The 25660-nt window shown below is 39.7% G+C and overlaps 1 protein-coding gene across 6 annotated transcripts in view; it reads left to right on the top strand.

The window, feature by feature from the left end:
* Positions 1-25660, top strand: part of LOC119954635 (ubiquitin carboxyl-terminal hydrolase 15-like) — a 121069-nt gene that overhangs the window by 15941 nt on the left and 79468 nt on the right. For 2 of the 6 annotated variants that reach the window (XM_038779975.1, XM_038779977.1), the window contains exons 2-5: positions 8217-8344; positions 11280-11327; positions 14621-14751; positions 21198-21324. In XM_038779975.1, coding sequence (XP_038635903.1) covers positions 8217-8344; positions 11280-11327; positions 14621-14751; positions 21198-21324 — 434 coding nt within the window. Of the gene's footprint in view, positions 1-3743; positions 3891-8216; positions 8345-11279; positions 11328-14620; positions 14752-15696; positions 16706-21197; positions 21325-25660 lie in introns of those variants that run through there. The other 4 variants (XM_038779978.1, XM_038779976.1, XM_038779982.1 and 1 more) reach the window with 4 other exon arrangements.

Consider the following 25660-nt stretch of genomic DNA (forward strand, 5'->3'; position numbering starts at 1 on the left):
AATCCTGTGCTCCCAACATTTCTGGTACATTATTTATGTCCTTGCTTGTGAAGACAGAAGCAAAATATGGATTTAGTTGGTCTATCCTTTCTTTGTTCTCCATTATAAATTCCTGTTTCTGACTGAATATGTCAGAATTGATTGTCTTCACCAATCTTTTTCTCTTCATGTACCTATCGAAGCTCTGACTATCAGTTTTTATGTAACCTGCATGCTTACTCTTGTATTCCATTTTCCCCATCTGTGTGGATTTTCAAAGTAATTTCAGTGCAATGTTAATGTAAGCCTACTTGTCCCACTAATAAAGATTGTTGTTATTATTATTATTAATAATCAATCCCTTTGCTAAATTCTAAACTGCTCCCAATCCTCAGGCCTGCAGTTTTCTCTGACCAAAATGTATGCCTCTTCCTTGGATCTAATACTGTCTCTAACTTCCCTCGTAAGCCATGGTTTGGCCACTGTTCCCGTTTTATTTTTGCGCCAGAAACAGGGCAATGAACAATTGTTGCAGTTCATCTATCCACTATTTGAAGGTTTGCCATTGCCTATCCACCATCATCCCTTTTAAGTAATTCCCCAATCCATCTTCGGTGACTCGCGCCTCATGCTATCGTAGCTTCCTTTATTTAGATTCAGGACCCTAATCTCACAATCAACTGCGTCACTCTGCATCTTGATGAAGAATTCTATCATGTTATGGTTGCTCATCCCCAATGGGCTTCGCACAAGTATATTGCCAATTGTTCCTTTCTCATTACACAATATCCAGTCTAGGATAGGAGTATACAATGAAAAGATACAGAAAGACAAGGGTAAATAGAGACCCTTTCACAATTGTACAATTCTTTGTAAATTTGAGTCTAGGAAAACATGGTTTATAAATGGAACGTAGATTGGTAAATTAGAATGGGTAAGTTTGGCAATAGTTGGCTTTTTCATGTATGGAATGATCTGTCTGGACTGTACGCGGAACAATACTTTCCACTGTACTTCGGTACACGTGACAATAAACCAATCAAATAATTCACGTATTCTGTGCAGTTTGGATTTTAGGAGATATTAAAACCTTAGAGAGCATACAGACAGCACAGATGAGAAATTGACGTTTGTATAACACCTTTAATGCAGAAAAAAGTTACTTTTGAAAGATGTGCGGAAAGAAATGACTGTCAAGCCAAAGCGGTGGGGAAATTAGGATGGATGACTAAAAGTTTGGCCAAAGAGATGGGCTTCATAGGACAAGAGGGAGGTAGCAGGGTCTCAGAATATTTTATAAGGAGTAGTGAGTTACTTACATTAAACTGGTGTCGAGCATGCCATGTGAATGTTTTGTTTGGTTTTTAAAATTGAATTCTTGACAAGGTGAATAGGGAGATTGTTCCCTCTGCCTCTGAAGTTGTTCAGGGTTATCAGTTTCTTGAGAATGAGAGGTTAGAAATGTCTTTACCTCGAGAGTTATTGGTATGTTACTACAGCCGTTGCAGCAGACACCACAGCGCCTTTGAAGGAATGAATGAATTAACATTTGAAACAGAGGTTAGTACAAGGCTGTGAGATCAGAGTAGGGCCGTTTTGGATTCCGCCAGTGAAGAACCAGTCCAGTGCTGATACAATGGGTTGATTAATCTGCTGTGCTAGAAACTTCTATAGTTTTGATTTTGACAGCGTATGTTAATTTCATGCTCTGATATTCCCCGGTGCTTGTTGTAAATATAACTATATTCAATGGTGATTGTTGGCTGGTGGTCTCTGGAAGTTGTAAGGTGAAGCAGCACTTATTTGTCATGTTGGGGGACATTTTCTGATACTGGACTATGATATAAATTATAGGTAGCTCTGGAACTACATTTGTGCTCCCATATTACTTTTGAATAGTTCTGATGAGACAAAAGGTACTCATTGGCTTAGATGCCTGTGTAGAAGAGGCAATTTGTCGAAATAGATAGTGTCTACACAATGCTTGTTAATATCAGAAAGGACACAAAATGGCTGTTAGCTATGAAAGCAACACTAAAGACACAAAATGGCCGAACGAGCCACTTTCCTGAACAATAAGTTACAAACTATGTAAACTACCTCATGAGAACCAAGCGTGGGTACTTATAGGGAGTATCTCAACAGCTGCTGATAACAGCTTCACAAAACAAGGAATGCAATGTATCCATAATAGCTCAAGGTAGACAGGACATACCCTTGTGTTAGTCTTGAGTTACTTTTGCATGAAGTTAGGGGCAAGTAAGACAACACCACTTTAACCATATATGTGATAACTAGGATGCTAAGAAAATTGATTGACTGCATGTAATGAATTGTGACGCAAATATAGTTGATTGATTGTATGTAAATGAGAAGACAACTAATTCCGCCCCTTGAATCTATATTAACCCAATGCGAACCTTGGCTCAAGTGAGAAAAGAGTATTGCGCGACTCTGTAGTCTCCAAATCTTTCTCCCAGATCTGAAATAATAAACTGCTTCTTTACTTAAACAAGCCTACATGTGAATATTTTCACCTCTAACAGTCAGTTATTTGCATTGGCAGCTTCTAAAAGCTGTGTTAATTGTTGAAAATTTGATATAACCATCTTTCAGGGGTCCTGTGCAGTTTTAAAAACATTGAACCTTTGTTGCAGAAGCGATTGTACTGGATAATTATATTGGTTTGATTATTATTTAGATGTGTTAAAATATGCAGGCAATTTAGTTATAGAAATGTGGTATAAACTGTTGCATTGTAACTTATTTTCAACTGTTAAATCATTTCTGTTTAGAACCTACTGTTTGGAGAACTTTAGTTATATTCCCTTGTCTTGAGAATTACATTTTCTCATATTGACGATCAAGTTACTGTAAAATACTTGCGGAGCTCGTCCAACCATTGCGCATTTTGTTTTGATATCTGTCCATCCCAAAATGTCAGCTGTCTCTTCGCTCTCGGTTGGATCATGAGGCTGTGAAGTTGGAGCCAGTCTGGACCTGAGCTACATCTGCTTTCTTAGCCGGCACAGGTTCAGCATTGGTATGTCAATTAAAGAGATATAGGATATTATAAATCGGAGACCGAAAAGGAGAACAAAGAACAAAGGTGACATTGACAGGTGAACTGATTCAAATGTGACCAAGATAATCTGTGCTTCACATTTATGATAGCTGGCTTTTCAGACCATCCATTTTGTGCCTTATATTTCTTTGGAGAATCTAGATCTTGAAGTGATGGAGCGATTAATTTGTTAAGCAGACTTTGTTCTACTTCATTGCTCTGAAAAAACCGAAATGCATTGTCCAATGGTCAGGAGAATTATATTTCCTAGAAATTGTCTATCGATTATTCTGTTTTTTGACAAAGATTGGATGGGAATTGGAATTGAGAAGACATTTTTTGCCTTTCTTCAGAGCTGTGCCCAAGAGCTCCCTTTATCTCATTTATCTTGGTCCTTTGCTCACGGTGCCGAGGTCCCAGGTTCGATCCCGGCTCTGGGTCACTGTCCGTGTGGAGTTTGCACGTTCTCCCCGTATTTGCGTGGGTTTCGCCCTCACAACCCAAAGATGTGCAGGGTAGCTGGATTGGCCACGCTTAATTGCCCCTTAATTGGAAAAAATGAATTGGGTACTCTAAATTTAAAAAAAAAAATCTTAGTCCTTTGCAATTATTAATTTTAACTTTTGTAAGAAAACTTTCTTCAGTTTCAGGTGAATAAAACGTGTAAATTCCACAGTTTTTTTGGTTGTTCCCGAAACAGGAAGTGATGCAAAGGAACTTCCAGGGCATATCTTCGAAGAAGAAAGGCAAAATGGCATCTTATGTTCATAACCTAAGTGAATTGCCTGCAATTTATGATACCGACAAATTTTTGTCAATTGACCAAGAGCATTAATGAAATTTAATGGTAAGTAGCTTTTCAGCATGCCCTAATGGAACTTGTTTCCTACTTTTGCATCTAATGCAAGCATCAAATGTTCAAAAATTAATAAAGTATGTCACATTTTGGACTTGCGAAGTAAAGGCATACTTTCTTATAATTTAGGGGAGGCAATGGCGTAGTGGCAATGTCACTGGACTACCAATTCGGAGACCCAGGGTAATGCACTGGGTTCGAATCCCACTACGGCAGATGTTGAAATTTGAATTTAATAAAAACCTGGAATTAGAAGTCTAATGATAACCATGAAACCGTTGTCTATCGTCATAAAAAATTAACTGGTCCTTTAGGATCTGCCATCCTCATAGAATCCCTACACTACTGTAGAAGCCAGCTATTTTCTATAGGTAAAAGTGATAGGTAAAAGATAGCTATTTAGCATTAAGCCTCTGGTCTATTGACCATTTTTAAAACTCACTCATAACCTCAGATCATTTCAAAACATACATTCAGCATTTCAGAACATGGCTGCAAACAGAACACAGAACAGCAGAATTTATATGCAGCTAACAAATACATTTGCAAGATAAAGTAACCCAAGGACAAGGCAAGCTCCATGGCAACAGCATAGAGACCATTGTCCTAACAAGCAAGTTTATGCGATAAGAAGCCTAATCGCATTCCATAGCTCATACAAGAATACATTTTAAGTTAATGTTGCCTATTAATGCCAGACGGCTGAGTGTCGAATCAAACTTATTTGATGTTAATCCAAACCAATTAGAATTACATTGGGGTGTAGACAGATGGCTAAATCCTGATATGATTTGGTATAACCGTGATGTCTCTTTGGCCATTTTTTACTTCCGGAATCAATCTATACCTTGACTTAACTATTCGCTGTCTCTGTCTTTCATATTTCACTTTCTAACTCTGACTTTTGAAGTTATTGCAAGCTGTTTGCCGTAAGCAAGAAAGTAATTTCTGTATCATTTGAAAGTTGAATTGTCTACTCCTTTGCTAGCTGGACTTATTAGAGAATAAGACTTCAAATGATTCTCAATTGTAATTAATAGAGACAAATAAAACAGATTCTTATTTGCACCTGAGAAGTTTTAACTCAAATTTCTACTGAGTTTTAGTGTTCGCAAGTGCCACTAAATCCGCAAGGTAGATCTCACAACTGGCATAGTTGGCAGGATTCGAACCTACAATCTTCTGATGTAATGACTAAATTCAACAAAGTCAGAGTTAGAAAGTGAAATATGAAAAACAGAGAGACAGTGAATAGTTAAGTCAAAGTACAGATTGATTCAAAAGCCTACTGCACCTGGTTAGTACTTGGATGGGAGACTGCAAAAAGGAGGACATTCGGCTCATTAAGTCTGCACCGGCTCTCTGAAAGAGCACTCTACCTAGGTCCACTCTCCCACCAACCCCACCCTATCCCCATAACTTAACATGCACATCCCTGGGCACTAAGGAGCAAGTTAGCATGGCCAATCCACCTAACCTGCATATCTTTGGACTGTAGGAGCACCCGGAGGAATCCCATGCAGACATGGGGAGAACGTGCAGACTCCACACCGCCAGTCAAAGTCAGTATTGAGCCTGGGTCCCTGCTGCTGTGGGGCAGCAGTGCTAACCACTGTGCAACCATGCCACCCCTTTTCTGGTCTGGCCTATGTGTGACTCCAAATCAATGTGGTTGATTCTTAACTTCCCACTGGCCGAGCAAGCCACTCCGTTCAAAGTTAATTAGGGATGGGCAGCAAATGCTGGTGTTGTCAGTGATACCCACATCCCATGAATGAAAGAGCTAATGTTCTATGAGCTTACTACACTCTGCCAATGATAGCTGAAGGCTACTACTACCAGAAAGATCTTAATTTGAACTTTTCCAAAACTATATTTTTTCCATTACTTTATGCTCCTCACTTGAAGCTGACTTAACGCTAGGTCAGTGGAATTCTGATGCTTTGTCTAACTCACCATATGTAGCCAGGATATTTGACTGGCCATCTTAGTGATATTAGAAGACTTTAATTGTCCTAACGTGGACTGAGAAAATCTAAGGATAGAGAAGGAAATAGATTTCTGCTGTGTGTTGAGGAGAACCTTTTCGATCAATGTGTCTTCAACCTATCAAAAAACTGAAGCAAAGTTGGATCTGCTTCTGGGAAATGAAGTAGGGCAAGTGGAGTGTGTTCCAGTAGAAGATCATTTAGCTAAGTGATCACAGCATATTTTAGTTTAAAGTAATTATGGGGAACAAAACCAGAAAATATCAAAGATAAAAATTCTAATGCTAATTTCTATGATTCAAGAAGGGATTTTGCACAGGTTAGAAAAGGCAATTTGAAAGCAATTAATGGAACAATGGATGGCATTCAGGAAATAAATAGTTCAAGTGCAAATTAGACATATTCCTTGACTGGGGAACATCCAAAGCTAATGTACCCTTGATGTCAAATAAATTAACGTAAGTTAATGTAAAACAGAAAAAAATTATGAACAATTCCTCTGCTAGCACTCTCGCTAAAAAAAAATACATCCAAAGCAAGTTTCAGTTAATAGCAAGGGAAATTATGGAAAGCGTAAGAGGGAATTGAAAACCTTGTTGCAAGAGGCAAAGAGAAGTTATGCGAAAAATTAGTTGGGAATTTTAAATTGACATCCTGGAATATTTTATTGTCAAATTTTAAGTATCTTGCTTCAAAAGAAGTTGCACCTATTAAGGACCTAAAAAGAATCTCCATGTAGAGGCAGAGTACTTTTCACTTCTCTTCATAATAATGATGTGGAGTTATGGGTAGGCTAGTGATAGGTACAGCAGGCCTACCAAAAAGATTAGTATTAATAAAAGTTGGTAAGTCACCTGGTCCAGATGGTTACTTAAAGATGGGAATATTGGTCATAATCTTTCCATCCTCATTGGATACAGGAGTTAGTACTTGGGGAGTTGTCATTATGTCATGATTCAAGAAAGGGGATTGGGATAAACCAAGAAATTGCAGGTTAGTCAGTGCCTTGTCAACGGTAGGGAAGTTATTGGAAAACATTGAAGGTCAAAATAAAGTTTCATTTCAGAAAAGTGCGAGTTGGTCCATGAGAGTCAGCATGGATTTGTTATGGGCCTGTAGTTTCTGATTAACTTGGTTGAGGTAATAGAGAAAATTAATTAAGGTAGAAGGTTTTGCATATATAGACTTTTTGGAAGGCATTTCACAAAGTGCCACACAGAAGGCCAATAAAGGAGATTGAAGCTGATGGGTTTAAAGGCGAAGTAACAGTATGGATACAAAATTGGCTCAGTGACAGGGGTAGAGGATGGTGGTGGCTGGATGTTCTTCTGACTGGGAGGTGATTTTCAGTGGTATTCTCCTAGGGTCACTTTCGGGTCCATTACTCTAGTTTTTTTAATAAATGACTTGGCCTCGGTGTAGGGAGCAGCATTATAAAGTTTGCAGTTGCTATGAAAAGTAGTAAATTAGGGTGAGGATAGTTATATATTTCAGGATGACAGACTGGATGATGAAATGACTGAAGCATGGCAGGTGGAGTTCAATGCACAGAAGTTTGAATCGGTATATTTTGGATAGACTAATATGGAATGACAGTATACCATAAATGAAATGATTTTGTAAAATGGAGATAGCATATACCTAAATTCCGAAAGATAGCAGGAATACTGAGTTTGTTTTTTAAAAAACAGCATTGGGGTTACTTGAGTTACAAATATAGGAATTTATTAATCACTGATTTGGTCTCCACTGAAGTATTGTGGATAATTATGGGAATCACATCAGGGATAATGTATTCGCAAAAATACACTGGTGATTTACCAGGATGTTATTTGGCATGAGGCCTTCAGGCTTGAGGAGAGGTTGGAAAAGTTAGAACTGCTGTCCTGGGAACAGAGAAGGGAAGATTGAGGTAACCAAATAGAGGTTTTCAAGATGGTCAGAAAGTTAAAGAAAACAGTGTAAGTATAAAGGGGAAAAAAATCCTCTAGTGAGTGGGCAAACAACTAGAGGTCAAAGATTTAAAATCAATGAAAAAAGATTGAGGGGTGATGAGAATTTTTTTCATAATTGTTGGGATGTGGAACCCTCTATTTGAAAAAATGGTGGAAGCTGATTCCATAAATCTTGAGGGTTGGACAGGCATTTGAAGATGGAGAACTTGCAGAATTGCAGCCGAAAAGCAGGAGTGAAGCTATGCATGAATGCCCTTTCAAAGAGCCAGTGCAGTCACGATGCATCAGCTGACCAACTCCTCTGCTGTAAATTTCTATGATCGATATGAAATAATTCCTGTAATTTTTAACATGATTCTCATTTACTATCTCAGGTACCTGGTGGATAGCCGCTGGTTTAAGCAGTGGAAGAAATATGTTGGTTTTGATAGCTGGGACAAATACCAGATGGGAGACCAAAATGTGTATCCTGGCCCTGTTGACAACTCTGGGCTTCTGAAAGGTTAGAGCGATTGTTTTATATTTTTAGATGCCAAACTTCTGACAGTAGAACTTCGCTAACAACCATGTTCTGTAGTAGTGCCGTAGGATGCTTGCAGTAGGTATGTTAACCTTTCTGTCCTCTTGGCTTGTGGAGATATTCAGAAAGAGTAAATATATTCAGAAAGAGTAAATACAATTCACCTGTGCAAATTCCATGCAATTTGTCTTTCCAAAATTTGTTTCAAAACTTTACAAATACCATTTGGTTTTTCTCCATAGTTAGCATGAGAAAACAATGACCTGTATAATCTATCATCTGAACATCCATAATTGTACTAGTTGTATAAATCATAGTCAGCAGAGCTCCTCCTTGAATTGTGTGTCATAAACTTGTGCCCATATCATTGGATCCTTGTGCTCAACCTTAGTCAATCGTTCATCCATCAGTTTCCAGATTTCAAATTCCATATCAAAAATTGGAAAACTTTGATTTCCTGAATGATGTTTGACTTGATTTGGAACATTTTGACTTGAATGTACTTTTTTTTAAAAAAAACTTTTAATGTTTTGGTGCAGTTAATTGGGTCTTTTTCTTGTATTTTCCAAATCATATTCTGCACTAGCTAAAATGCAAGAATGTTTAGTTATGACTGTAGTTTATAATGTGCTAATCCACTATGAAAGGTGCAACTCCAGAAAAACTTTAACTCATGTGAAGCCGAACCACCTTAAATATAGTTATATTGAATCAATCACCAAAGCTGGCAATTTGTCACTCTTCGTGATGAAGTACTAAAATTGAATTGGCTTTTTACTGTTAAACGTTGTACAGAATCCTCAGCTGGCAAGCGGAACTAATGTTACACACTGAGTGAAGCTTCAATGACTTAAATATTGTCTCAGCCCATTAGTATGTAATATTCTAGTCAATTTGTTATGCAGTGTTTGTTGTTTTCTGGTTCGGTTACAGTTGAAGCTATAATTCTGTTCCCATTAAACTTGTATTTAGACAAAATAGAGATGATCTCCGGCTTCATATATAATTGTTTGTATTTTTATGAGAGGATAGCCTTTGTAACATGTTTCAATTAATCTTGGCCAAGCAAAACTTATCTAAAAATGAATTATTGTATGTGGATAAAAATATTAGCTGGTTTTGATCGATCATGTATCACATAAGTCAGGCACCATTGCTTCACAGCGCCAGGGACCCAGGTTTGATTCCTGCTTGGATCACTGTGTGGAGTCTGAATATTCTCCCTGGGTCTGCGTGGGTTTCCTCCCACAAGTCCCAAAAGACGCGCTTGTTAGGTGAATTGGACATTCTGAATTCTCCTTCAGTGTACCCGAATAGGTGCCGTATTGTGGCGATGAGGGGGATTTTCACAGTAACTTCACTGCAGTGTTAATGTAAGCCTACTTATGACACTAATAAAGATTATAATTATAATTATATTGTATATTGAAAAAGCCTTTTTAACTTTTGCCAAAAATACTAAATGATTTCTGCTTTCAGGCTGTGCTGCACCTTTATGTTTAACTTTTAAAAAAAAATAAACAATGAGCACTGCTAGGCAAGAGATTTCAACATTTTTGCCCATTGCAAGGGGAATTCCTCTGATTCTTGTATTGGCCTTTTTGGCAGGTTAGCAGCAGTGTTCTGTGGGATTCTCTGACCCATTTAACAAGCTTTAGAGTGGCCTGTCAATCATAGCAACTTCAAGAATACATCTGCAGTCAACAACTGTGCTTGACAAGTTGAGAAAATTGCCTTGTTTTAAAAACAAAATTAACATAGTCATGAGCTACACAAACTCTAAAATATATTTTCACTTGGAAATCGATCTAGGAAAGATTAGTGTGCAGAGTCATGTTGTGGAGCAGGTTTAAAGCAGTCAGCATGTCTGAATTGCATCCGAAATGGATATATTTTGGGGTGGTGCTGTGGTTAGCACTGCTTCCTCACTACACTGAGGACCCGGATTCGATCCCAGCCCCAGGTCACTGTGTGCACATTCTCCTCGTGTTTGTGTCACCACCACAACCCAAAGATATGCAGGCAAGGTGGATTGGTCATGCTAAATTGCCCCTTAATTGGAAAAAAGGAGAATTAGGTACTTTAAAGTTATTTTAAAAATAGATATATTTCTAGCACTGATGCATGCTTGATTGATCTGCCCTGTAGTTTTACTAGCCTTTAAGAATTTTTTCAAGGACCAGTGGGCAATCATTATTTTGTTGGGGTGCATATGGATTGTAGCTCATGATCTGAGACTATAACTTGGGTTCAGTTTTCAGCCAGGAAATTGAATATCCAGCTCCGAGATCCATGTCTTTTTGGGCAGGGGCATGTACATCACTTCTTGGGTAGCACATTTTCCTCTAGATCTTAAACACCGTAGTCTAACATTTTGTTCTTGCAAAAAACAGTCTAAGAAATACTTTTCTTGGCCAATTTCCTTTGCTTCATCTGGGATTTTTGAAGTAAAAAGTAGCATTTGAAAATATCAGGCTGAACATTAAGCAAATCAAATTCTGACGGAATTTTCCTGTATCAAATGGAATGTTGCTCGATAAATTATCTTGTATGCAACATTTAAGATAACGCCAGCTTTGGTGCTTAGATGCTCAGAATGAGAATTGAAATAATTCGTTCATACTTTTCTGATGCCATTTTGAATTGAGTGTGCAACAGGGTTAGAGATTCACTCCTTTGTGAGGCAGTTCAGGCCTACTGACTTTTGTTTTAAACCTGCTTCCCAACATATATCTGTGCAGATTGATGTACACTTGTTGATCCTCCATGACATTATACAAAGGGAATTGAGATGGTGTAGTCTTCAGGTGAAATAAGATTAAAGGAGTAGGGTGCATAGATGTACTTCTGACCTAATTTTAAAGTCTCACATTTTTTTTTGTTTCCCAATTTTCTATGTTCACATTTATAATGGAAGCTGCTGGTGTAAAATTGCCATTTCTGACCTCACCTGTTGTTCATCACAGTAAGTCTGAAATTACTGTGTGATGTGTGAAATTACAATCTGGGACGACTTCAGTGCTTTGAAATTGAACACTTGTAAGAACTGAGGCTGGGTGCATTGAGGGACACCAAGAGGGGGAATAGGTGATTGGGCTGCAATAATAGCTGAAAGTATGAAAGAATACACTGTAAATTAAGAAGTACAATACGCCTTTTCTTTGAACTAAAATGGGTCCAAATCAAATTTTGTGCCAACATTTTATTCTATATGAGATTGTAAATAGCTGTACAATTTTATGTATTTAGGTATCAGCAGGGAAGGTAGTCTGAAGACTAATTTATAGAACAAAATGTAGTACATCTTTCATATCGAATGAAATGATATGTACAGCAGAGTGGCCTCACAATGTGAAAATCAAGTAATTATGGGGGAGGAATTAGGCAGCAGTTGTGGCTTTTGGTATATCTATATGCTTTTCCAATTAAGGGGCCATTTTAGCGTGGCCAATCCACCTACCCTGCAAGACTTTGGGTCGCAGGGGTGAGACCCACACAGACATGGGGAGAATGTGCAAACTCCACACGGACACTGACCCGGGACTGGAATCGAACCCGGGTCCTCGGTGCCATGAGGTAACAGTGCTAACCACTGCACCAACGTGTCATCCTATAACTCTTGATATATTGATTTGATTGGGAGGAACGTTTCTGGAAAAGTAGTGGGACATGGATTGAAATTCCACTTTTATTGGGAGGCCTCAGGCTCCTGGAGGAATTACTGTGAAGGTTTTGGGAAAGGAGACATATTAACGCAGACACAAAATGATATTCAATTGTTGGTATAGAGATAAAGAAATACAGCACAGAACAGGCCCTTCGGCCCACGATGTTGCGCCGAACTTTTGTCCTAGGTTAATCATAGAATTTTGGACAATTTTTCATGGCCAATCCACCCAACCTGCACATCTTTGGACTGTGGGAGGAAACCGGAGTACCCGGAGGAAACCCACGCAGTCACAGGGAGGATGTGCAGACTCCACACAGACAGTGACCCAAGTCGAAATCGAACTTGGGACCCTGGAGCTGTGAAGCAATTGTGCTATCCACAATGCTACCGTGCTGCCCTTAAGAAGTTAACCTACACTCCATTATTCTACCCTAATCCATGTACCTATCCAATAGCCGCTTGAAGGTCCCTAACGTTTCCGACTCAACTACTTCCACAGGCAGTGCATTCCATGCCCCCACTACTCTCTGGGTAAAGAACCTACCTCTGACATCCCCTCTATATCTTCCACCATTTATCTTAAATTTATGTCCCCTTGTAATGGTGTGTTCCACCCAGGGAAAAAGTCTCTGACTGTCTACTCTATCTATTCCCCTAATCATCTTATAAACCTCAATTAAGTCGCCCCTCATCCTTCTCCGTTCTAATGAGAAAAGGCCTAGCACCCTCAACCTTTCCTCGTATGACCTACTCTCCATTCCAGGCAACATCCTGGTAAATCTCCTTTGCACCTTTTCCAAAGCTTCCACATCCTTCCTAAAATGAGGCGACCAGAACTGCACACAGTACTCCAAATGTGGCCTGACCAAGGTTTTGTACAGCTGCATCATCACCTCACGGCTCTTAAATTCAATCCCTCTACTAATGAACGCTAGCACGCCATAGGCCTCCTTCACAGCTCTATCCACTTGAGTGGCAACTTTCAAAGATCTATGAACATAGACCCCAAGATCTCTCTGCTCCTCCACATTGCCAAGAACCCTACCGTTAACCCTGTATTCCGCATTCATATTTGTCCTTCCAAAATGGACAACCTCACACTTGTCAGGGTTAAACTCCATCTGCCACTTCTCAGCCCAGCTCTGCATTCTATCTATGTCTCTTTCAAGCCGACAACAACCCTCCTCACTATCCACAACTCCACCAATCTTCGTATCATCTGCAAATTTACTGACCCACCCTTCAACTCCCTCATCCAAGTCGTTAATGAAAATCACAAACAGCAGAGGACCCAGAACTGATCCCTGCGGTACGCCACTGATAACTGGGCTCCAGGCTGAATATTTGCCATCCACCACCACTCTCTGTCTTCTATTGGTTAGCCAGTTTGTTATCCAACTGGCCAAATTTCCCACTATCCCATGCCTCCTTACTTTCTGCACAAGCCTACAATGGGGACCCTTATCAAATGCCTTACTAAAATCCATGTACACTACATCCACTGCTTTACCTTCATCCACATGCTTGGTCACCTCCTCAAAGAAGTCAATAAGACTTGTAAGGCAAGACCTACCCCTCACAAATCCGTGCTGACTATCCCTAATCAAGCAGTGCCTTTCCAGATGCTCAGAAATCCTATCCCTCAGCACCCTTTCCATTACTTTGCCTACCACCGAAGTAGTAGAGATGCAGAAGACCTCAAAAGTGACGTGTAAGAGTCTGTCCTGCTTATTTCCTTTGTTCCCATTTCTTTTATGTTATTTTATTATTTTGTCCGCAGACTCATTAGGATTTGCCTTTAAGCAGAAGACTCTAAGGTGAAGCAACTTGCTTGTCAGGACATTGTGATCCCAGGTTTTGTCTTTGGGGGAGGACAGTGGGGGTAGTTAGGAAGGGGGTGTTGAGAAAGGGGTATTAGATAGTTATATTTTATGTCCGTTTAGTTATAATATTGTACATAGTAAAAGTATCATTGTGTTAAAGTTACAAACCTGGTGACTGCAATTTATTGGGCTCAACCAAACACGTCTGACATTTTAAATAAAATATTTTTTCACCTGTGTTGCAACTCCAAGTCAAGTGGGGTTGCAATTGACTGCATATGTTTCTAGGGTGTTGTGACAGAGGCAAACAGTGTAAACCACCATGGAACATGGTTAAAAAAAACTGGAGTAGGGGCCTGAGAGATGGGAAGATCTGGGGAAGGTGGATGGTTGGAGACATTTTTGCATTATTATGAGTTAGTTTAGTGTTTTGCTTCACGTAAATGCTTAGTACTTCAGGGTTGGTAGAAAATGCAGCATTATCCATAAAAGGAATTAGGATCTCTTTGGAGGAGGCAATACATTTGTGTATTTGATTCAAATTTATCAGGGCTCAAAGAATGCTTTACATCTTGTATATCAAACATTTTCCCAGGTGACGCAGACCAAGTACAAAACCTCATGTACATGTTGTAAACTAGGAGCCAACTCTAGCACTTATTTTAAATTGAAACTATTTTTACTACGCTGGAATTCCATGCTTAAGCCACATTTACATTTATTTGAAGTCTAATTTCTTTTTTGTCTTTTGTGTTTGCTCAACAGGTGGAGATTCACAGTCTCTAAAGGAGCACCTCATAGATGAGTTGGATTACATCCTGGTACCCACAGAAGGCTGGAATAAGCTGGTCAGCTGGTATGGGTTGTTAGAGAACCAAGAACCAATTGCACGAAAGGTACCCAGTCTGTTGAAGTTCATGTGCACTGAAGGGAAGTCAGAAATTTACAACAATGCTAGAGGGAGCAAGGAATAGAAGCTTATGCAGATACAGGCAGAGGGAGAGTGGTGAAAGGTATCATGTGTTTAGCATAAATGTCATCAAAGACAAATTGAACTGAATAGCCTGTTCCTGTGCTGCAGACTACGTAATTCTGTAAAATATTGGCTTCGTGACCATCCATTAAACTTCGATTAAGTAGTATTTAAATAGCAATATGTGTAGTCATGTAGGCAAATGAACATCAAGTACAACTTATTTTTATAGAATAATTGGAAGAAAATATTAGATTCAGTTTAACAGCTAGAAATTGAATTCATATTAATCTACTATCCATCAATTTTTATAGCCATTAAATAAAGCATTGTAGAAAGGTTTCCTGATATCGGTCATGTATATACATGATGTCTTATTGTCAATTCCCATGTAGTTTATGAGCATCTGTTGAAGACCCGGTCCCCTGATGTGTCTGATCACAAAACAAAACATCAGCTCTGTGAATTAAACAATTGCTTGCATGCAGTATGGTTAGCTCTGTACTTAGGTTTACTTTTGCACAGCCAGTTTAACTGTCTGAGTCCAAAAGCCCTTCAAAAGTGTTACCAGCCTAAATAAACGCTAGGAGCCAAATGGGTAACGAAAACGGGCAAGTAGCACGGTTTGAAGTTAGCTCTGGTTTCTGCCCCCTCCTCCTCCTCATCTGCATGTTGCCTCTTGGTGATACCTGAAAATGTAGTGTTAGTTTTCATATGTATTCTGATGGCAGCCAGCTAAGTGCCACCACCATTCTTGACTCCTCTACTGTGGAATACTTGTCCAAAATCCAATACTGGACAAGTAGAAATTTTCTCCAATTAAATATCAGGAAGGCTGAAGCTACTGTTTTTGGTCTTTGTTCCCCAGCTACTGACTCTATCCTTCTACCTGACAACTGGCTGAGGCTGAACCAGACCTTTCAAAACCTTGATGACATATTTGACCCCGAGATGCACTTCTGACCAAACATCCATTCCATCACTAAGACCGCCTATTTACACCTCTGTAACATCGCACGACTCTGCCACTCCCTCAGCTCATATGCTGCTGATGCCCACATTTTACCTGCAGACTTGATTATTCCAATGCACTCCTGACTAGCCTCCAATGTAAACGTGTGGTTATGCAAAAGTTTTGTTAATTAAAGGAACTATATTCGTACAAGCTGTAGTTGTTTATGCATGCACTGTGTAATATAGGAAATGTTTAATCAATTTGCATATAGCAATATGAACAGAACCAGATCATCTGTTTTGTGATGTTGATTGAGGAATATATATTGGCCAGGATACTGGGATAACTCCCCTTCGAAATATAGTGTTTTTACAGATGGAGCCTTAGTTTAAATATCTCCGTGTCAGTGGAGGAAGCCACGCATTTTTCTTATTTCCCATAACTTTCTGCAAGAGAATTATGAATGGGATAATAGAAATATAGATTGTTCTGATCATGATACTACATTTGGATTGTTGAAATATAAAACATGTTTTAAATGGCATTCCAATGGGAGATAAGTTAAAGATCTTCAATTTATTAATGATTCCTATTGTGCAGAAAGAATGGTTTTGCTAGTGATATGGGTGCTTTGAAATAGAACTTGTTTTTAAAAAAAATATATGTTCAGGATAATGGAAAGCATTGAAAATGGGTAATTTTTACACACAAAATGTAGAGATGATTTTCAGCAAAAGTCGAAATAGGTTCAAGCCCATTTAGCTTTGCCGGGTCATTCCCCTTTGTCAGTTCATGTGGTTGTGCCTGTGTAAACACACAAAACGTACCAGTATGATCTGTAATGTTGCTTATGGATTTGCATATCAGTTGAAGAGAACCTAATTTTAATGTGGCCATCTGTAATAAAGCCATCCTAATAGTTTCTGAAATTGTTGCCATGGTTGTTGCCATAGTGACAGTCAACTCTTGTGTTAGGTTTTAATGTCATTTATAAACTGTCCTTATTGTTTGAATCTGAGATGCTTGAATTATTACCTTAAACCCAACATGGGATGTTGTTGTACGTCTTGTGACACATTTATGTGGCCTCAACAGATTTTTAAAATATTTCATTTGTGTGATGTGGATGTCACTGGCTCGGCCAGTATTTATTGCCAATCCTAATTGGCCTTGAGAAGATGGTAGTGAGCTGCTGCCTTGAACTGCTCCAGTCCTTGTGGTGTAGGGACACCCACAGTACTGTTGGGGAGTGAGTTCCAGGATTTTGACCCAGTGACAGTGAAGGACCAGCGATATGTTTCCAAGTCAGGATGACACGGGGTTGGAGATTGTCGGAAGATGTTGTTACGATCAGTCCCCCAGGTGAGGGTCCCCAAATTTGTTGACGCGAGTTGAAGAGTCTTCAATTTATTACTGTCCAGGTGAGGAGGGATGAACTGGCTTCCTTTCTTGATTCAATACCTTCTGTTAGTCGCAGCAGGTTTTAATCTAAAAAGGATTCCTTTTTGCAGCTACCTTTTCTCAGTCCCGATATTTATGTTTTTAAAGGAACTAATTTAACTGCTTTCTTGAGTTAAAGATAGTGAGTTTATTAACTCTTAACCAGAAAATTATTAAATGCATGCATATACATTCCTACATATTAGAAGTGAGAATTGAGTCCAAAGTAAGTTTTAAAAAGAAGTATACAAAACATTCCTTGACTCATGAGGGATATATGATTGAGTGTTGCAGCATTGAGATTCGAGATTCTAGTAGCACTGACTCCAGGAGGCGAATAATCAGTTTTGAGATTCCAGTAGTGTTGGCTTCAGCAGGTGAATAGTTGGTTCCGGGATTCCAATGTTCTGCAGCTTTGTGGAGAAGTTTCCCTGTTTCATTTTTCATTTGTGGTCTTTGCTGACTTGGGTTACTTCAGCAATCTGAGCGAGATGGAGAGAAACCTGCAAGTTGCTTTTGCAAGAGTACTGGTGCTGCATGCTGGCTTTTTGCTTCTGTGTTACACTCTGACACCCCAGCATGCGGTGTCTCTCCACACATGCGCGCACACACGTGCACACTCACTCCTCACCCACTCACTACACACTCTCACACATTCACTCTCTTACATTCTCACACACTCGCACACTCTCTCACATTCATATACACACACACACACACACACACACACACACACAAGACCATAAGACATAGGAGCAGAATTCGGCCACTATGCCCATCGAGTCTGCTCCGCCATTTAATCATGGCTGATAGTTTTGTCATCCCCATTCTTCTGTCTTCTCCCCTTAACCCCTGGTCCCCCATATTATTCAAGAACCTATTTATATCTGTCTTAAAGACACTGATTTGGCCTCCACAGCCTTCTGCGGCAAAGAGATCCACAGATTCACCACCCTCTGGCTGAAGAAATGCCTCCTCATCTCTGTTTTAAAGGATTGTCCCTTTAGTCTGAGATTGTGTCCTCTGCTTCTAGTTTTTCTCAAACGTGGAAACATCCTCTCCACGTCTACTCTATCCAGGCCTCGCAGTATCCTGTAAGTTTAAATAAGATTTGCCCTCATCCTTCTAAACTCCAACGAGTATAGGTCCAGAGACTTCATATGACAAGCTCTTCAGTCCAGGGATCATTCTTGTGAACCTCCCCTGGACCCTTTCCAAGGCCAGCACATCCTTCCTTAGATATGGGGCCCAAAACTGCTCACAATACTCCAAATGGGGACTCACCAGAGCCTTATTTGGCCTCTGAAGTGCATACCTGGTCTTGTATTCTAGCCCTCTCGACATGAATGCTAACATTGCTTTTACCTTCCTAACTCCTGACTAACCTGCACGTTAACCTTAAGAGAATTATGAATAAGGACTCCCAAGTTCCTTTGCGATTCTGATTTCCTAAGCATCTCCCCATTTAGAAAATAGTCTGTGCCTCCATTTCTCCTTCCAAAGTGCATAACCTCACACTTTCCACATTGTATTCCATCTGCCTCTTCTTTGCCCACTGTTCTAGCCCATCCAAGTCCTTCTGCAGCCCGTCTGCTTCCTCAATACTACCTGTCCCTCTACAGATCTTTGTACCATCTGTAAACTTAGCAACGGTGCCTTCAGTACATTCTTCCAGATCATTAATGTATATTGTGAAAAGTTGTGGTCCCAGCACCGACCCCTGAGGCACTCCACAAGTCACCAGCTGCCATCCTGAAAAAGACTTTTTTATCCCCATTCTCTGCCTTCTGCCAGTCAGCCAATCTTCATTCCATGCCAGGATCTTACCCGTAGCACTATGGGCTCTTAACTTATTTAACAGTCTCCTATGTGGCAACTTCACTCATTACACACACAAACGTTTACACACACAAACGTTTACACACACAAACGTTTACATACACAAGCACACTAATGCGCACACTCACACACAGACTCACACGCACACCCCTCCAATCAGCAGTCTTTATTCCCAGATGAGAAACATAGACGCCATGATTGAATGGCAGAGCAGACTTGATAGGCTGAATGGCCTAATTCTGCTGGTATGTCTTACGGTCTCTGCATATTCTTGGAAGGCGAAATCCACAAATCCATCTGGAAATTGCGCACAAGTTATTTCTTGATGAGATGCTACTCATCTCCCATTATATCTCATTGTCTCCACTGGAGATGACAATAGATTATGGATGCTGTAGAAGTACCTTGTCTGGAAACAGTGTTTCCATTGTCTCTCAAATATCATCACCAACAATTTAATAATGATGCAGCAACAGCCCTTATACAGGAATTACTTACTCCTGGAGAGGTGAAGGTAGATTGGAACAACCGTTGTGGTGCCTCTGTCAAAACTTGGCAACTAGAGTCCATTCCTGTGCTATTTTGGAATTGAGCGGAAAAAAAGTACCTGTACCAAAGTAACTTATTGATTCATGCAGGGAATATTTTGTCTGACCAACCTCAATTATTTTGAGAAAATAACATCTGAAGCATGGAAAAGTTACACCACAGAAGGAAGTTATTCAGACCACTTTGTCTGGGCTGGCTGAAATAATAACTGTCCAGCTCAATCCCAGCTTTTGGTCTGTAGCACTATAGGTTATGGTAATTGAAATGTATTTCCAAGTATTTTTAAAATGAAGTGTGGGTATCTCCCTCTACTACTTTTTCAGGTAGTGAGTTTCAGACTCTTCAACTGGCAGACAATGGAAGCCCAAGTACAGCACCAGGGTTTGCAAGATGGTCTCAGGTCTGCCCAAAAGAACCAGACAATATCAGAAAAAAATACAACTTGTACCAATCAATTAAATGCTTATTACCCAGAGAAAATATCCACTTTTCTGTCTCAACACTAGTTTAACCATATCGAGACTGTCATGCCACCAAACATCCACAGTGGAGGGAGATACTGGATGCATGGGTAGTGTATCATCTGACATATTCTTTTAGGCCTGCCACTACTTCAAGGTCGTTGTGAAAGGGAGCTTTTGTATGTGGGTTTTTATAACATGGAGGGGAATCCTGGAAGCAACCAGTTTCAAAATCGGTCTCCTACAACATCCTGTACTGATCAATAACTAAATATGCTGGACCTCATTGATGTTATTTTTGAGGCATGTTGATTTTCAATGTTTTTCACAGTTAAAAGTATACTTGTACTATCATATAATCTGAAGCGGAAGTGTTCAGATATAGAAGCCTAATTTAAAAAGATGCAAAACAATTCTGAGCCGCAAAAGTACGAGACTGAATGACTGAGAGCCTCTCTGCAGGGTCACTGTTGGTAATCTATGATCAGTCAGCCTTCAAAACAGACATGTAAATAAGGTGCAGTAGCCACTTTCTTGTGATTGTTGGTCCACCAGTTTGAACTGCTGCAGGAAAATACAAATTTAGTTCTTGCTGCCATAATTCAAAAACAAATTCAATTTCTACTATAATATTTAACTCCCCTCTTTTAGTATGACTTTTAGCAGTGCTGTGAGACATTAATGAGTTTTAAAAGTTTGCACTCTGAGCATTGTGTATGGAGATTAACCAGAACAAACACATCACCCATGCAGATATTATTTCTGAAGGAGATAATGGACTGGGATCACCTGCACTCTGTGCTATCAGTGATCTGTATTTTGAATGCAGTAGTAGCAGCTTATTGGAGTGGCTGGGTTAGTGTGGAAGATTAGGCTAACATACAGTAAAACTCTCTCTGTGTTTGTGTGGGTTTCGCCCCCACAACCCAAAAAGATGTGAAGTGTAGGTGGATTGGCCATGCTAAATCGTCCCTTAATTGGGAAAAATGAATTGAGTATTCTCAAAAAAACATGTAAAGCATTCAGGTAAGTAAGAATTATTTCTACTTTGTATTAAAATGATTTGCCTTTCCTGTTCCCTTTCTGTTTATTGCTATTATTACTTTGTTAATAATTTCTTCTCAGGTGGTGGAGCAGGGTATGTTTGTGAAGCATTGCAAAGTGGAAGTGTACCTAACAGAATTAAAGTTGTGTGAAAATGGTAACATGAACACTGTCATAACAAGGCGATTTAGCAAAGCTGACATCATAGGTAAGTGAATGTTCTCAACAATGTTTAACCACTTGCTACTCTTTTTCTCTCCCATTTCCTGAAGTCATGGTTTTCTGTTGGAGGCATTTCTATGGATATCTTTGTGCAGTTCACTTGAGTGTCCTTTCATCGCACCACCATAGATGTGGTTTAGGCTACTAGATCACCGTGGGCATATTGACGAAACCCGGCATCCATAAACTTGACTTTCAAGTGGGGATTGTTCTCTATTGATCAGGAGTGGAAGTGCAGGCCGATTAGATTGTTTTTCTCTTCCTGGAATGATTGTAGAGCTCCTGGTGTTATCCCAGCAGAAAAGGGTCAGCTGAGGACAAACTGGAAATAAAACCTTGTCTGTGTGGTTTGACCAACTTATAAAGGACAGCTTTTCTTTTCCATATAAGAAAGAGGAGGAAGAATAGACCATGCGGCTCTTCGAGCCTGCTTCACCACTCAGTACAATTATGGCTGATGATCTGCCTCAGCACCACTTTCTTGGCCACTCCCCATATTGCTTGATTCGTTGAGAGACCATCATCTGTCTCTCTTGACTTTTAAATATATTCAACAATGGAGCACTCAAACCTTAAATGATCAGCCCTTTCATTTGAGACCGTGGCCCCATGTTCTAGATTCCCAGCTAAGAAACCACCTCTCTGTACCCTGTTGGGTCTCTTCCGAAAGTTGTCTGTTTCAATGAGGTCACCTCTCATTTTTTAGATTCCAGAGAGCCCAGGTGCAATTCACTCAACCTTGCATCATAAAACAATCCTCGCACCCTGCCTCATTGCACAAACTAAGTTTAAAATAATTTTATTCTGAGTTAATTCCACAACTTATTGTTCAACAAACTGTCACAAAAGATTAAAAGATATGATTAAAGTCACCTACAATTGTTGCGTTGCCTTTGTTACAAGCGGTAGTTATTTCTTAATGCTCTGTTCAACAGTGTATAGCAGTGTTTTCTGACTCTTTTTATTCCTAATTCACATACACTACTACCTAACCTTCTCAGGCAAGCTACTTTATCACTAATACCTATGAGGGATACCCATCCTCTTTTTGTGTTCTGTCTTTTCAAAATGTTGTGTCCCCTGGAATATTTACTTCCCAACCCTGATCACCTTGTGACCATGTCCCTAATGACAATGAAGACTAAACCAATCGGATAAAGAACCTTTTTTTTACTACAGAGGTTTTCACTGTTATTCTATTACAGTTAAACTCTGTCTTGGCCTGTCCTACTCTGCTTGTTTTTAACTGATTTGCTACTCTGTTCTATTGTCTTTACTTTTCTCTTAAGATTTCTAAATCTACCCTCACTGGAACCCTGCCCCTCATCCTAAAGGTTAAGTTATCCTAATTATATGATTCACCATGACACTGATCCCAATCTGGTTTAAGTGGAGCCCATTCCAATAGAACAGTTTCCTTTTACCCTCATGAATCAAAACCCCTGCCTCCCCTTTCTCCCACACTAGTGTTGAATACACCGTTTGCTTTTAGATAGTCAAATTTATCTGCTTATAAATAATCATTTTCTAATATACCTTAACCTCATTACCAGATCTTAAAAAGATGAAGCAGAATCACAATAGGAGGCACCTATTCACCATGGAGGATCTCATTGAGAATTACTCTGGTCATTGCTTGGAGCACAGGAATGCTTGGCAACATTCTGTTGGGTTTCCCATACCTTCTGCATGATTTAATCCTGATTCTTCATTTCGTACTCATTTTGAGTATTTGAACTTCTGAATAAGAGCATTTTTCACAATGGCAATACCTGGAAGGCAAAGTCACAATACTGATGTTTAATGCAGAGTTTCTGATTCAATATTGCGTCAAACGAATCTGTGGAAGGCCATGTTCTCGGTGTAAATGCGATGATTGTGGCATGAGCACAAGAAACTTTAGTGCTGTTCCAATTATCAGTAAAATTTAAATGACTACGAATGCAGAATGTCTTAAATGCTTGAAGTATGCAAATTCAACTTGACTAATGAATACAGTTGAAAATGTCTCATCCAATCTAGAATGAAAAGTAAAAAAACGTATTTTGAAAGCCCTTAATGCATGTTTCAATTTTCGCCTAAGTCCCCCAAGCAATCAGCTCAAAGCAATGTCTCATAGTGGGATATGGTTTCTATGAATCCTGACTGTTATAATGTCACAGAAGTGCATGTTAAATCTGAGCTTTGACTGTGTTTTCATCTTGGGGAGGATTACAACTAGACCTTGTTGTGTCTTCACCTGCCACTCTTGTATGTGGAATTACTAATGGAAGCTTGGATAATAATTGTAAGGGGTAACTTTCTATCTTTTCCACCATTGCTACTCCATGGTTCCTGAAATCGTGTTATTCTCAACAACTTATTCCACACCAACCAGAGTTGGAATCTGGAGCCTTTCTGGTCCATGTAGCTCAGTACTAAACTAGCCATGCTTTAATGGGTGATATGGCATCACATTGGTTAGCACTGTTGCTTCACAGCGCCAGGGTCCCAGGTTCGATTCCCGGCTTGGGTCACTGTCTGTGTGGAGTCTGCACATTCTCCCTGTGTCTGCGTGGTTTCCTCGGGGTGCTGCGGTTTCCTCCCACAGTCCTGATTTGGACATTCTGAATTTTCCCTCAGTGTACTCGAATAGGTGCTGTAGTGTGGCGACTTAAGGCTTTTCACAGTAACTTCATTGCAGTGTTAATGTAAGCCTATTTGTGACAATAAAGATTATCATCATCTGTTTCGCTCCTGGAGAGTTGCAAGTTTTTGTCAGCTGAATCTTGCATGTTGCAAATGATGACAATCCTTTTGCCAAAATAGGATTGCATAGTTATGTGACATTGTAGGAATGTGTTTCTGGTAATCACTTGATATAAGACTCAACATATATTTAGATGCAAAGTACTTCTTTGGTTCAAAGTCAGTTCACAAAAATAAAGCTATTGTATGCATGCAATGCCTTAAAGAGGCAGTTTTGACATTTGTTCTTTCTAAGAGTCTTGTGATAATATGTCTAGTGAATTTTGATGTGCAATCCAGCAATATTTTGGTTTTGACACTGTTAGATGGAAGCAAAATGTTGACATCAGTAACTTCTCCGTGGCACTTCCTTGGAGACATCAAGGGTTGGGTGGTACAATAGGTTAGTATTCTGTCTTTTTTGACTGGGACCTGAATTTAGTCCAGCCATCTGGACTAAAAGTTGTTTCTCCGAGACCTAAAAAGCATTTGATAATCTCAACCCAGACCATAGTGTAAATACAGACTACAATTACTGGTGGTTGCGATGCCCTTATGTCACAATAATGTCTGGTGTAGGGAGTTTTTTAAAAAGTCTTTATTCCGGTTTTCAATTTTTACAGAAATCGCATCAAGCAAAACAAAATAAAAGGAAGCCATGGGTAATAATGTACAATAGGTACAACACACAAGATTAGACAATGCAAGAATGGGAGCAGATAGGACTGAATGAATCAGGAACAAAATCCCCAACATATTCCCTTCACGGATACAAGATCCACCTGCACTAGAACAGGATACAGGCAACATCACATACCTATAGTGTACCCATAGCTACAAAGCAAAATGACAGAAGGAAGAAAACAATACCCCAAGAACCCCAGAGCTAAACGGGAAATCGACTAACAGTCACAGCGCAGATTACACTCTTGCCCAGGCCAGAACAGGCAGCCGTGATGTAACTACAGGAAGTCGAGCAGAGGACTGGAGACCACCAAGCCTCAAATCTCAGCCCAGGGTCTCCCATAGAAAAAAAAAGGATCCATCCATCCAAGGAGCAGCAGGATACTGACCACTGATCCTCAAGCCGAACTTGGCCTAACCTGGCACTGAAACATGTAGAAATCCAGGAGAACTAATCCCCATGGATTAACATCACACCCAGCAGTTGAAGAGGCAGACCCATATCAGGAGAAACAACTGATTTGTCCCGGAAGGGGAGCCATGCAAGTCCTAGTTCTCAATTGGATAACACACCCTCTGCCTGGGTCTCAAAAAGGAAAAGCGCTGAACACAAATATGAGACTAACTCTCACTGGGAGGACCTTCTTTGAACATAGCAAGGACAGAACTAATCCGACCAAACCCACCCCTCCACCCCCTCATCCAGCTTCTGCTCTGCTCTGCTCATCCTCCCATCTAGGATACATTAGGCTAAAGAGACAATGCACAAATCCCAAACTCAACATTCAGCTGAACATGATATAAACTTATTAAATCAGGATAACCAACAGTGCAGGATGTCACGCCCAAATTATTCACTTTCCAGCAAGCAAATATCTTTTCTTCTTTTAAAAACAATTTAGAGTACCCAA

Source organism: Scyliorhinus canicula, chromosome 20 (assembly GCF_902713615.1).
Source record: "Scyliorhinus canicula chromosome 20, sScyCan1.1, whole genome shotgun sequence".
Lineage (NCBI taxonomy): Eukaryota > Metazoa > Chordata > Chondrichthyes > Carcharhiniformes > Scyliorhinidae > Scyliorhinus > Scyliorhinus canicula.